General features: G+C 45.9%; 1 protein-coding gene across 2 annotated transcripts in view; it reads right to left on the minus strand.

Annotated features, from left to right (window-relative positions):
* Window positions 1–12,821, minus strand: part of LOC142049888 (mitogen-activated protein kinase kinase kinase 1-like) — a 111,781-nt gene extending 98,960 nt beyond the window's left edge. For both annotated transcript variants that reach the window (XM_075078050.1, XM_075078051.1), the window contains exon 1: window positions 12,615–12,821. In XM_075078050.1, the coding sequence (XP_074934151.1) occupies window positions 12,615–12,640 (26 nt within the window). In that variant the 5' untranslated portion in view covers window positions 12,641–12,821. The remainder of the gene's footprint in view (window positions 1–12,614) is intronic.
* Window positions 12,822–13,661: the final 840 nt, after the last annotated feature.

Here is a 13,661-nt window from a genome sequence, read left to right on the forward strand (position 1 = left end):
CGGCTTCTTGTGCACCTGGCAGAGCATGGGAAGCTAGAAATGTCCTTGACTAGTACAAGCGCTACCCAGCAACAGCCCAAAACATCTGTGTGTTATCTCAACATTTTTTTTTCCATGCTAATTTCAAAGCACAGCACTATACCTCCTAGAGTGAAGAAAATGAACTCTATCCCAGCTACAACCATGACAGTATCCACCCCTTATTCCAGATCACTGACATCATGCTCAGGTCCTATACTATTCAGTACAATTTCAATAATCACTACCCACCTTCTCATCCTTTAACAGGATATACAGATTGTCATTTATCATTCCCCTAGTCTATGGACCACCCCTGTAAAATGCCTGTGAAACGTCCATTGAGTTAATTTAGTCCATGACTTTGGGTTTCATCTATTGTAAGAGTCTTTCAGAGAGGTGCTGTGTGTGGTGTCAGATTGTTGCATGCTGAAGTCAGTCCTCGTTCTATCACCACTGCACTAGTAGTTCTTGTTATCTCACTGCTGCACTTTGCCTGGTTCCATTGAAGGTTCATTCGCTATTATTAATTGGGAGATTCCCACCATGACAACATTCCATTGATATGGCATATAGCAACCATAGTAGTGATGACATACAACATTATATAGCGATTAACAACATATTATTCAGTTCATTGGCTGTTTTCACCCAAAATCAAATCCCCTTGAGGCACACATCGGACTCCTCCATCCTCCCGCATCACCCACCAAGTACACCCAGGTCCTCGAGCAAGCGCAATCCCACGAGTGGGTTTGCCTTTGCCTGAGGCAGGAAGAACCCAGACTGTTAGGCCCAACATATTTTTTATGTGCACTACAGGGACTCTATCCCCTTCCACAGTACGAAAGGGTTCTGATTGGGCAGGGCCAGCTCACCTAGCAGATCCCCTCATGTTGACTAACCAGGTGGCTTTTGCTAAACATGTATCCCAGTGTTTAAATGTTCCACCCCCCATTGCCCTCAGTGTAGTCTTTAATAGTCCATTGTATCTTCTGATTTTCCCAGAGGCTGGTGCGTGATAGGGGATGTGATACACCCACTCAATACCATGCTCTTTGGCCCAGGTGTCTATGAGGTTGTTTCAGAAATGAGTCCCGTTCTCTGACTCAATTCTCTCTGGGGTGCCATGTCGCCACAGGACTTGTTTTTCGAGACCCAGGATAGTGTTCCGGGCAGTGGCATGGAGCACGCGATATGTTTCCAGCCAGCCGGTGGTTGCTTCCACCATTGTAAGCACATGACACTTGCCTTGGCGGGTCTGTGGGAGTGTGATATAGTCAATTTGCCAGGCCTCCCCATATTTATACTTCAGCCATCGTCCCCCATACCACAGAGGCTTTAACAGCTTAGCTTGCTTGATTGCAGCACACATTTCACATTCGTGGATAACCTGTGCAATAACATCCATGGTCAAGTCCACCCCTCGATCACGAGCCCACCTGTATGTTGCATCTCTCCCTTGATGGCCTGAGGTGTCATGGGCCCATCGAGCTAGAAATAGTTCACCCTTATGTTGCCAGTCCAGATCCACCTCAGCCACTTCAATCTTGGCAGCCTGATCTACCTGCTGGTTGTTCTGATGTTCTTCAGTGGCCCGACTCCTGGGGACGTGAGCATCCACATGACATATTTCACAACCAGGTTCTGTACCCAGGCAGCAATATCTTGCCACAATGCGACAGCCCAGATGGGTTTGCCTCTGCGCTGCCAGTTGCTTTGCTTCCACTGCTGCAGCCAGCCCCACAGGGCATTTGCCACCATCCAGGAGTCAGTATAGAGATAGAGCACTGGCCACTTTTCCCATTCAGCAATGTCTAAGGCCAGCTGGATGGCCTTTAGCTCTGCAAACTGGCTTGATTCACCTTCTCCTACAGCAGTTTCTGCTCCTTGTTCTATAGGACTCCATACAGCAGCCTTCCATCTCCGGTGCTTTCCCACAAGGCAACAGGAACCATCAGTGAACAGGGCATATTGCTTCTCATCTTCTGGCAGTTTGTTATACAGTGGGGCTTCTTCAGCACGTGTCAACTCCTCCTTTGGTGATAATCCAAAGTGTTTGCCTTCTGGCCAGTCCATAATCACTTCCAAGATTCCTGGGCGACTGGGGTTTCCTATTCGAGCCCACTGGGTGATCAGTGCAACCCATTTACTCCACGTAGCATCAGTTGCATGGTGCGTAGAGGGGACCTTTCCTTTGAACATCCAGCCCAGCACCGGCAGTCGGGGTGCCAGGAGCAGCTGTGCCTCAGTACTAGCCATTTCTGAAGCAGCTTGAACCCCTTCATATGCTGCCAATATCTCTTTTTCAGTTGGAGTGTAGCAGTTTTCAGACTCTATGTATTCACGACTCCAAAACCCTAGGGGTCGACCTCAGGTCTCCCCTGGTGCCTTCTGCCAGATGCTCCAGGTAGGGCCATTCTCCCTGGCTGCAGTGTAGAGCACATTTTTTACACCTTGTCCTGCAGTAGCCCTTGGGCCAGTCCAGGCATGGACTATTTCCTGTTTAATCTGTTCAAAGGCTTGTCGTTGCTCAGGGTCCCATTTGAAATCGTTCTTCTTCCGGGTCACTTGATACACAGGGCTTATGATCAGACTCTGATCTGGAATATGCATTCTCCAAAAACCCACAACGCCCAAGAAAGCTTGTGTTTCCTTTTTGCTAGTTGGTAGAGACATGGCTGCTATTTTGTTGATCACATCCATTGGAATCTGACGACGACCATCTTGCCATTTTATTCCTAAGAACTGGATTTCTCTTGCAGGTCCCTTAACTTTACTTTGTTTTATGGCAAAACCAGCTTTCAGGAGCATTTGAACTATTTTCTCTCCATTCTCAAATACTTCTTCCGCTGTGTTGCCCCACACAATGATGTCATCCATGTATTGAAGGTGTTCTGGAGTTTCTCCCTGTTCCAGTACAGTCCAAATCAGTCCATGGCAAATGGTAGGGCTGTGTTTCCACCCCTGGGGCAGTCAATTCCAGGTATACTGGACACCCCTCCAAGTGAAAGCAAATTGTGGCCTGCACTCTGCTCGCAGAGGGATTGAGAAGAATGCATGAGCAATATCAGTTGTGGCATACCACTTGGACACCTTTGACTCCAGCTTGTATTCAAGTTCTAGCATGTCTGGCACAGCAGCACTCAGTGGCAGCGTGACCTCGTTCACGCCACGATAGTCTACTGTTAGCCTCCACTCTCCATTAGACTTCCACACTGACCATATGGGACTGTTAAAGGGTGAGTGGGTCTTACTGATCACTCCTTGTCTCTCCAGTCGACAAATGAGCCCATGGATGGGAATCAGAGAGTCTCGGTTGGTGCGATATTGCTGCCGGTGCACTGTTGTGGTGGGAATTGGCACCAGTTGTTCTTTGACCTTCAGCAACCCCACAAGAGAAGGGTCCTTCGAGAGGCCAGACAAGGTAGACAGCTGTTTAATTTTCCTCCGTCTCCAAGGCAGCTACACCAAAAGCCCGCTTGTAACCTTTTGGGTCCTTGAAATACCCTCTCCTGAGGTAGTCTATGCCAAGGATGCACGGAGCCTCGGGGCCAGTCACAATGGGGTGCTTCTGCCACTCATTCCCAGATAGGCTCACTTCAGCCTCCAATACAGTTAGCTCTGGGGATCCCCCTGTCACTCCAGCAATACTGATGGGTTCTTCCCCTATATAGTTTGATGGCATTAAGGTGCACTGTGCACCGGTGTCCACTAAAGCTTTATACTCCTGTGGGTCGGACGTGCCAGGCCATCGGATCCACACAGTCCAGTAAACCCAGTTATCCCTTTCCTCCACGTGGCTGGAGGCAGGTCCCCTCTAGTCCTGGTCACTGTATTCATCAATCACTTCCTGTAAATATGAATAACAAGTGTCTATATTAAAATCAGACAGAAAATCTGCACTTCTGCTCCTCTGTCTGGGGAACTGCTTACTGGCAACTGGAGCAGCAGCTCTCCTGGAGAAACTCCCCTGAGTGATTGTTCTCCCTTGCAGCTCACGTACCCATGCCTCTAGGGCTGAGGTAGGTTTTCCATCCCACTTCAAGTCCTCTCCGTGGTCACCCAGGTAGGGTGCCCCGTCATGTGTATCCCTTCTCTTGAACAAATGGATGCTTACTCCTAATGGCTGAGATACTGGTCCATACTGGTGGGGAGTAGGACCTATCTTCTTTGAGTTGCTGGACCTCTCGGGACAGTTTCTCCACAGCAGAGACGAGCAAGGAAGAGAGATTTGCTTCATATTCCCGGAGTTTATCAATCAACTCAGCCATCGTTGGTGTCTCGTCATCTTTCCAGGACATCACTGCCAATGAGTTTGCATAGGAGGATGGTGCGCTCCGTACAAACTTCCACCACATGGGTCGTATGCACTCGGCTTCATCTGGATCTTTAGAGGACCGTTGATCGTCCAGGTCACCATAAATCACTTCAAGCATGGCTAGTTCCCTCAGGTACTGGATGCCTTTCTCCATGGTCATCCATTTTCCTAGGCAAAATACAATATCTTCTTTGAAGGGGTACCTTTCTCTCACTGCGGACAGGAGCCGCCTCCAGAGGCTGAGAGCTTGTGCCCCTGTTCCAATTGCTTTGTCAATGCCCCCTTCCCTAGAGAGGGATCCCAGTTGTTTGGCTTCCTTCCCCTCTAATTCCAGACTACTGGCCCCATTATCCCAGCATCGGAGCAGCCAGGTGATAACGTGCTCACCTGAATGATGCCCAAAATCTTTCCGTATATCCCACAACTCACTCAAGGATAGGGATCGGGTAGTTTCCGTTTCTTGTACACATGCTTCCTCCTCCTCTTCTCGTGATGGCCCTGGTTCCTCGTAATCTCTTTCTAAATGAGTTGACCTTCTCTTCCATGATTTCTTCTTGCGTATAGGGGCGACTGATACTGGCACAGGTTGGTCCTCTGGTTTAGCTGCAACGCTTGGCACTGGGGTTGGAATAGCTGCAGTATCTGTCGTGAGGGTTTGAGTGGCCGCAGTGCCCGTCACTGGGGTTGGAGTAGCTGCAGTATCTGTCGTGGGGGTTTGGGTGGCCCCAGTGCTTGTCACTGGGGTTGGAGTAGCTGCAGCATCTGTCGTGAGGGTTTGAGTGGCCGCAGTACTCGTTGCTTTCCGTGTCTTTGTCTTTTTAGATCCGGAGACCTTCTCTTCCCCTTGGAGATACTGAATAGTGTTAAATAGGGCTCAATAGGCATGAGCCAGGCCCCAGCACATTGCAGTGATTTGTATCTCTCTGGGAGTGCCTGGTTGACAACATACTTCCTCCAAATATTCTACTAGCTTTTCAGGATTCTGCACTTGTTCAGGGGTGAAGTCCCAATACACTGGGGGTGCCCACCATCTTAGGCATTTGCCTATACTATCCCACATACCCTGCCACACATAGCTATCGAGCCTTGGGGCAGATCTCTGGATTATATTCTTAACTTGCTTATTTACCTTAGACAGAACTGACACTGTCTGCCAAAGCAATACCAACAGATATATCTTGACTACCCAAGGATGTTCAAGATACTGAAAAGTTTTTGTAATGAAGGAGGAGACATTATATAAGAAGGTAGCTAAGGTGCCATTCTGTATTTCCTCCATAAAAAACCTCTCAGAGGAGGAGGTATAATTGCTAATTACTTCCATGAGGTGGTAGCTTAAGTACAGTAACGGCTTCCATGCAAGACCTAAATAACCGATAATGGTCAAGGCCAGTGTTTTAATAACATATCTCCTAGGCAAAACATCTCTAATCACTGCAGAGCACAGCAAACTGCAAAAAACTAACAGCAGTTTTTAACATGTACTTTACAATCGGCATGGTAAAGACTGGACAAACTAATACTGAGAGCAGATGAATCAATGCTGTGAACAGCAACTGTTGTTATCTCAAACCCTTCGTGCCCCACGTTGGGCGCCAAAAATAGACTGTCATGGTTCAGCCTCAGCTGGCAACTGAACACCACGCAGCCGCTCACTCACTCCCCCCCCCCCCCCCGTGGGATGGGGAAGAGAATCGGAAGAGCAAAAGAACTTGTGGGTTGAGATAAGCACAGTTTAAGAATTACAATAATAATAATGGTTATGATAATAATGACAATAATGTTAATATAATAAAATGCAAAAGGAAGGGAAAGGGAAAAAAGGGAAAAAACCACAGAAACATGAACGATACAACCGCTCACCACCCGCCAACCGACGCTGCCCGTCCCCGAGCCGCGATTGCTTCCTCCCTCCCCCCGGCCATCTCCTCCCAGTTAACATACTGGGCATGACGTTACATGATATGGAATATCCCTTTGGTCAGTTTGAATCCGCTCTCTTAGCTGTGACCCCTCCCCACCCGGCTTCTTGTGCACCCGGCAGAGCATGGGAAGCTAGAAATGTCCTTGACTAGTACAAGCGCTACCCAGCAACAGCCCAAAACATCTGTGTGTTATCTCAACATTTTTTTTTCCATGCTAATTTCAAAGCACAGCACTATACCAGCTAGAGTGAAGATGATGAACTCTATCCCAGCTACAACCATGACATTGGGTCAAAATGAAGAGTATTAGTTGCATACCTTTGAGGGTTAAGTACCAGCTCACAAAAGAACCTGATCATCATTGCTGACAGCTGAGCAAAAACTCAGTTTGCTCAAAAGCAAGATGACAGGATGCTCAAGAGGAGAATAGAAAAGAGCTCAGAAAACAGAATATCAGATATGGTCATATGTCAGCATGGTCTAGCAGACAGAACCCATTTCTCCAGCACTCTACTCCCACCTTCCACAGTAACCCTGGTTAAGTTACAAAGAGGTGCAGTATCAACAGCAGTATGTCAGCAATAAATACTGTGAAATCTATTGATAAATACTAGGGGAGAATTGAAATCACCTGGTGTAATAGGTATATTAGTATCCATTCCACTACAAATTCTAATATTAGGACAAGAGAGATTAGAACAAACAGTATTATGTAAGATTTCCATGAATTATGAGAATAGTTTGCACTTCAGGTATACAAAATAAATATACTGAGACAGTATGAAACAGGGGTAGACTGACTGGAATTCCCGTTTCATCTCATAGCAGAGAAACCGCAATATTCAGTGAAAAATTTTAAGTTTAAAGAAAAAAAACCTTTACAAACACCTTCAAATCCTTAGTCATCAGATACTGAGCACTATCAAAAAAATTGGACATTTCTGAGTGAAATTAAGAGGGAGTGATGGCTGTATCAGCTTTTATTAAGATAATTTGAGAAGTATTTAATCAGTTTCCAGAGAGAAGGTAAAAAATTCCCAATTTCAAATGATTCTTAAATATCAAGTAAATAGAGCTGCTGGGTTTTTATCAATCAAGATCCAACAAAACTGATCTTCTAAAAAAACCAAACACACAAGCAAAAAGCCCTGAAACACACACAACCCAAACCCACAAACCTATCTTATAGGAAAAAGAAATGATCAAGACTATTCACCATCAAGCAAGATTCTTCAGTTCTGCAGGGTGGAGAGACAGGAAATCAGAATTGTCCTACAGGTAACACACACAGCCTCTAGGTAAAGATAAAAATGGAGGGAAGCAACTTTCCACTTAACCACATTCTCCTAGTCAGCTAGAGACAAGTAATGAAGCCCTCCTAAAGTCTTCCTGTCCTCTTCGCCTTGAGCAAAAGAATGAGCTGTAATTCTAGAGTTTTAAGTGAGAGCAGAGCAGATAAAAAGTATAAGACAACCCTTGGGTCTTCACAGAGAATCTGCCAAGAACACAGATTAGCATTATAAACTCCAGAACTCTTATCACCATTGCTGCTAAAGCTAGCTTTACAAGTTGTTTTTTTTTTAAAGAACAGCTACATGACAACACATAATTTCTATTTTATACAAGCTTAAGCCAAGTTTCACCAATACTGGAAGCCAGTAAAAGCCAACAGAAACATTCCCACAGTCACCCCACCCCCAGGCCACTTGTTTCCACTCCCACCTCATCCTCTCCTGCACTGGGATAAACTTTTGCACAGCTGCACCATTACCTTTACTCCAACTTCAAACAATAACAAATGCATTAGCACAGTAAAAGGTCTCACGAAGTTCAAATCCATCATACAGAGGGAAAAACTTATCTTCAAAAGTATCTTGTACTCTACATGTTTGAGCTTTGGGTAAGGCACAATTGCACATGTCTACACACAACTATGGCACTGAGCAGTACCTAGACTCCACTGAATGACAGTGAAGACTGAACCTTTAGTACCACTAAATCCAATGAGACAGAAAGCTCCAGATTAGTTACTTTGCATAGGAACAAAGAAACTGCCATACCAGATCAAGCCATTTAAGTAGAACCCTACCACCTGCAATAACTAACAGTGATAAAAATCAGACACAGTAGATGGTGACCCTCTTCCAAAAACACTCTCAAACCACAGATCACAGAAGAGGTAGGAGGTGAAACTTTTCTTACAGTGATATTCAGCTTAAACTGGAAGCAGAGAATTTGGTGGCTTATTTAAGCAGATGGTGAAAAATATCCAGCATTATGGACTTGGTTAAAACATGAAATTATATTTTACCTTAGCTATTCTTAGCCAAGGTAAACAAGCTATATTTTTTTTACCTTAGCTACATTCTGACAACATGAACTGAGAACATTATAATTTCAATTAAAAAAAAAAAAGCACATCAAACCTTGGCCACTCTGTGCTTTCACCGTACTTGTTCTCTCTCTGTCCCCACTCCATTGCCCAGTCCAGTGCTCTGTTAATACATTCATGCTCTCCTTTGAAAGTCACCAGAGGCACTACAAATTGATAAGCAGAGCTAAAACTGACAAGTTTTTAATAGTACACTTGTACATATAGTCAAAACTTCAGTTTCATAGTGTCTTTGGTATCTCTAGCAGGCATCAATGCAAACAGCAATTGCAGAAAATACAGCATAAATGTCTACAAAGGTTGTCTTGCAGCTGAACTATCCGACAAGTCCACTATAGCTAGCATATGCATTTTCAAATTCAAACACTTAGTTTTCACCCAAGTCACACGGTACATGGTTACTGTATGCAGACTAATAGGAGACTAATTGCAGCATTCCCCGCTTTTCATCTTTATAAAAACAGAGTTATACCAGTGTAACTAATCCTGTATTCGGGGATGTAATAAGTCACCAACACCAGTTTGAGACACAAATAAACATCACTTAAAGGGTTTGAACATTTTAAGATAACATTAAGGTCACAGAGAAGGAGGTGCATTTTGCCTACATGGATTTGCCCTAAATCGGAAGTTATAACTCAAGTTACAAGAAAACATACTACAAGTATCACTGAACTCACTGTTAGGATCTTTTTCTATAAACCTATTCAATATACTGTCAGTATAGACATAGGATAAAAGGTCTGAAGTACATTGTCTTGAAGCTGCATTTCCTAGTAAAACAACTCCCTCTTCCTACAGTGATATAAAAAGATAGCATATTTTCACTAAAAGCTGTGAATGTTTTATTTGTTCTAATACCCTAACAAACAGAAAGCTTGACAGATTAAAGAAAAAAGGCAATGTTTCCATTTAAGACTCAACAGCAGAGTCAGTTTTGCTTCTCAACTTCATTCTGAGGCTCATGCAAGTCTTCGAGCATAAACAGAAAATCTATTTAAAAAGAAAGTGACTGTAATACCAGAGACTCATAGGATGACTTTGGAGCAAGCACAGCATCTTTTAACAGTATATCCTTACAGGAAAGTATAACTACTTGTCATGGTTGTAGCTGGGATAGAGTTAATTTTCTTCACTGCAGCTGGCATAGTGCTGTGCTTTGGACTTAGTATGAAAACAAGGTTGATAACACTCAGATGTCTTAGTTGTTGCTGGGTAGTGCTTGTACTAGTCAAGGACTTTTCTAGCTTCCCATGCTCTGCCGGGTGCACAAGAAGCTGGGGGGAGGGGGCACAGCTAAGAGAGCAGATTCAAACTGGCCAAAGGGATATTCAATATCATGTAATGTCGTGCCCAGTATGTTAACTGGGAGGGGCTGGCCAGGGGAGGGAGGCAGCAATCACGGCTTGGGGACCGGCAGCATCAGTCAGCAGGTGGTGAGCAGTTGTATCATTTGTGTTTGGGTTTTTTCCCTTTTCCTTTTTATTATATTACCATTATTATTGTAATCATTATTTTATTCTAATTATTAAACTGTTCTTATCTCAACCCACAAGGTTTTTTTGTTCTTTTGCTTTTCCGATTCTCTCCCCCGTCCCACAGGGGTGGGGGGAGTGAGCAAGCAGCTGCATGGTGTTTAGTTGCTGACTGGGACTGAACCACGACACTACTGTACTTAAAAAACAGAATATAAACCCTCCACATAATATATTATTTTGATTATACCCTTCAGTTCACCTCTTAAATGCCTGGGCAACAGCTGCACGCATAAATTTAATGTGTAATACACTAACTACTACTCACATACAAATTAATCTCCCTCCTCTAGCTACAGCAAGTTAATATCACAATAAGGGCAGAGAGATGTTTTAAATGCTTGATATGACCTGACAAAGTACTACTTTGTCTAACATATTTACTGGTAACACAACATACAGATTTACTGAGATACTCTACATGAGCATTTATAGGATATTTCTGAAGAAAAATCACTATTAATGCTGCCATTTATTTAAATTTATCATGAATATAGTTGAAAAGTAAACTCACTAAAATACTAAAGAGAAAAGCACTTGACATTTAGCATTTTCTATGATTTGTTAACATTCCTAGTCAAATGCAAGAGAGCATTTGGGGAGAAGGATTTTAACTCATACATGCACTCAAGACACTGACTTATCCAAATGCAGGCCCTTAAAAGTAAGCAAAAACTGTCCATGTGAAAGGAAAGAAATCCACAGCTGGTCTGTCGTCATTGCTGTGGGACTGACTTGCAAGGATGGACTCAATGTTTCAGTGTCAATGCAACATATATTGACCTCCCTGAACCTCTAATATCAAGCCTAACTCCCACTTACTATCACCAGGAGACTAAGTTGTTTTAAACTTGTTCTGACACTTTATTTTCCTTGAAAGCCATGAAACTGGATACAATTGTATTATGATACAGTACATTATAAATTCCTGTCTCAAGACAAAGATGGTGCTAAGAGTCATTAAAAAAAGCCCAAGATACTTGCTAGAATTCATACGTTATTCTTGCCCTCCTGAAACGCTTAAGATTTCCCACTAATCCTTCTTTAAGTACAGAGGCATTTCTTTTATGTTAGGACCACACCATATCAAGTATTTTTACATTGCCCTAGAAATAGGCCAAAATCCATCAGAATTGCTGAATATTCATATAAACAGGACACTGGTCTAGGAATCAGTTTTTATTACAGTAGTCCCAAGATAAATCAACCTTTTAAGAATATCTTTGAGGTTTAACTGCCATAAAACACAACTAAAAAGAATACACAAGCCACCTGTTCAAAATGGAACTATATTTCTTAGGTTTAAGTAATTAGCCAGACAAACTGTAAGGTGGCACTAAAATAAGTCTTTTGACATTAATACTAAGTCCTTATACTACACAGTCCATATCACATAAAACCTTATAAGAAATCCATATAGAATTATCAACTTCACATCAAAATTGCACCATGACTACTGCAGTGCCTTCCCCACACACACCAGTTAGACCTAGCAAATGCATATTAAAGCTGAAATATGCTCAGATCTGAAGTACTTAATTCACTTCACCATGGACACGTTTGCTTTTGCTCTCAACACTTCTACACATATTAAATAGGCATAGCGCAGGCAGTTCTATAAAGCCTCAAGCTAGGCTGATAAAAAACACACAGAAGGTAAACAAGGACTATAAACACATGGGTACTAAATTAAACCACTCAAGTGTACCACCTAGACTGAACCACTACAAAATTACTTTCTCTCTGAAAAAAGAGAAAGGACTTTTATGTTTGAAAGCCTTCCTTCCCCCCCTCCCCGCTCCCTTACTAAGAATCAAATAAATCAGTTCTGCAATACCACAATACTGCAAGTTAGAAATAGACTTCAGAAGTCCTTTATTTAAAAAAAAATAATAATAATAAAGTTCTGTGCAGCAAACTGCTAGGGAAGTGCAGAAAGCGGTCTGGTGAGCACCCGAAGCAGAAGCACAGCTGCCACTTAAACCACGCCGCACCCTCGCGCCCTGCTCTGGCACCGAGGCGACAGAGCTGCAGAAGAGTTAACGGGCTCCACTCGCACCGGGATCCAAAAGCTGCCACATCCGACCCCGGTCCCCACCACCACAAACTCAAACTTCAAAGCCTTTTAAGGCTCCGTCAGAAATTAAATACAGAAGCACCCACACACCCACGGCTCGGCTCCCGCGCAACTAATCACCCACGGCGCAGGGACGCGCCGCCCCGACCCGCTCCTCCAGCGCCGGCTGCTGGGCCCCGCACCGCAACGATTGCCCGCCGCGCCCCAGCCTTGCACTCCGCGGGCAGTTCCCGCCGCCCCTGCATCCGCTCCCAGCCAGGCGGCGATAGAGCGCCCGAGCCAGCCCTCCCCGCGGGAACAATTCCGCTGCCTCCACTGTCTGTTCCCCCAGCCCGCCCCCTCTCACCTCGCGGAGGGGCACGGCTCCATCATCCGCTCCACGACAGGGCCGGCCCCCACCAGGCTCTCCGCCGGCAGCGGCTCCAGGAGCTCGGCGCAGCGGCTGGGGGAAGCAGCAGGGCTGGCGGGGCTGAAGCGCGGCCCGGGCAGATAGTACAGCAGCAGCGTCTCGGGAGGCTCTGGCAAAGAGGAGGGGAACGAGGAGGAGGAGGCGAGGAAGTGGGCCGCCTAAGGCGGCCAATCCAGCTCCACACTCCGCACTTTACGCAACTGCTTCCGTCTCCAGTCAGAGCGCTGTTCCCGGCAGCCACCGCTGCCACCGCCCGCTCCCAGCGACGCTCCCCGCGCCTGCGCCGCCCTTCAGGTTCATGGTGGTGGCAGTAGCCGCCTTCGCATTACTACCTGAGGATAATCCCAGCAACGAAGTGCGATTCCCCGCCGCCGCCATTTTCTCTAGCGGGCCACATAGGGCTCCCAACCCGTTATGGAAACGGCGTAGGGAGGGAGTGAGAGGCAGGCGCAGATGGGTGACAACAAGCGCATGGGGTGAGGCGGCCACCTGTAGGTGCAGTGGCCCGCGGCGGCGCCCTCCCCTCCCCCCCGCGCAGGTGTTGGCATCGCGCTCGCTCGTCATGGGTAGGGTCTGGCCGCCCGCGGACAGATGGGTCGGGCGACACCTGGGAGTTGGTGGAGGTGCTGGATGGGAAGAGTGTCCCTGCCCCTATGTGGCCCTTTTCACGTGCAGGAGAGCGGCTTCGAGGTGTGGGGCTGTGGCATGGGCCAGCCACCGCCCTGTGAGGAGCCAGTGCTGTGTAGCAACGCGGGGAAGCCTTTCCTGAAACTCAGCCCGGCTCCTAGTGGTGCCACGCCCCAGCTCACAACACCCCGTCTGTATGCTCCCTCTCCCTAGCACTCCCAAATCTTCCCCAGGTGACGTCCACCCCAGGAGCCAACCGAGGTAAGGAAGGAGCAAAATGCCTGCGGTGCCTTCCTGTGCTGCAGGGAGCCTCCGGAAAGTCGCTGCTGTGCCCAAGCTTACCTGTTCATTTGTCTC

The sequence above is a fragment of the Phalacrocorax aristotelis genome, chromosome W, assembly GCF_949628215.1.
Source record: "Phalacrocorax aristotelis chromosome W, bGulAri2.1, whole genome shotgun sequence".
In the NCBI taxonomy this organism is placed as follows: Eukaryota; Metazoa; Chordata; class Aves; order Suliformes; family Phalacrocoracidae; genus Phalacrocorax; species Phalacrocorax aristotelis.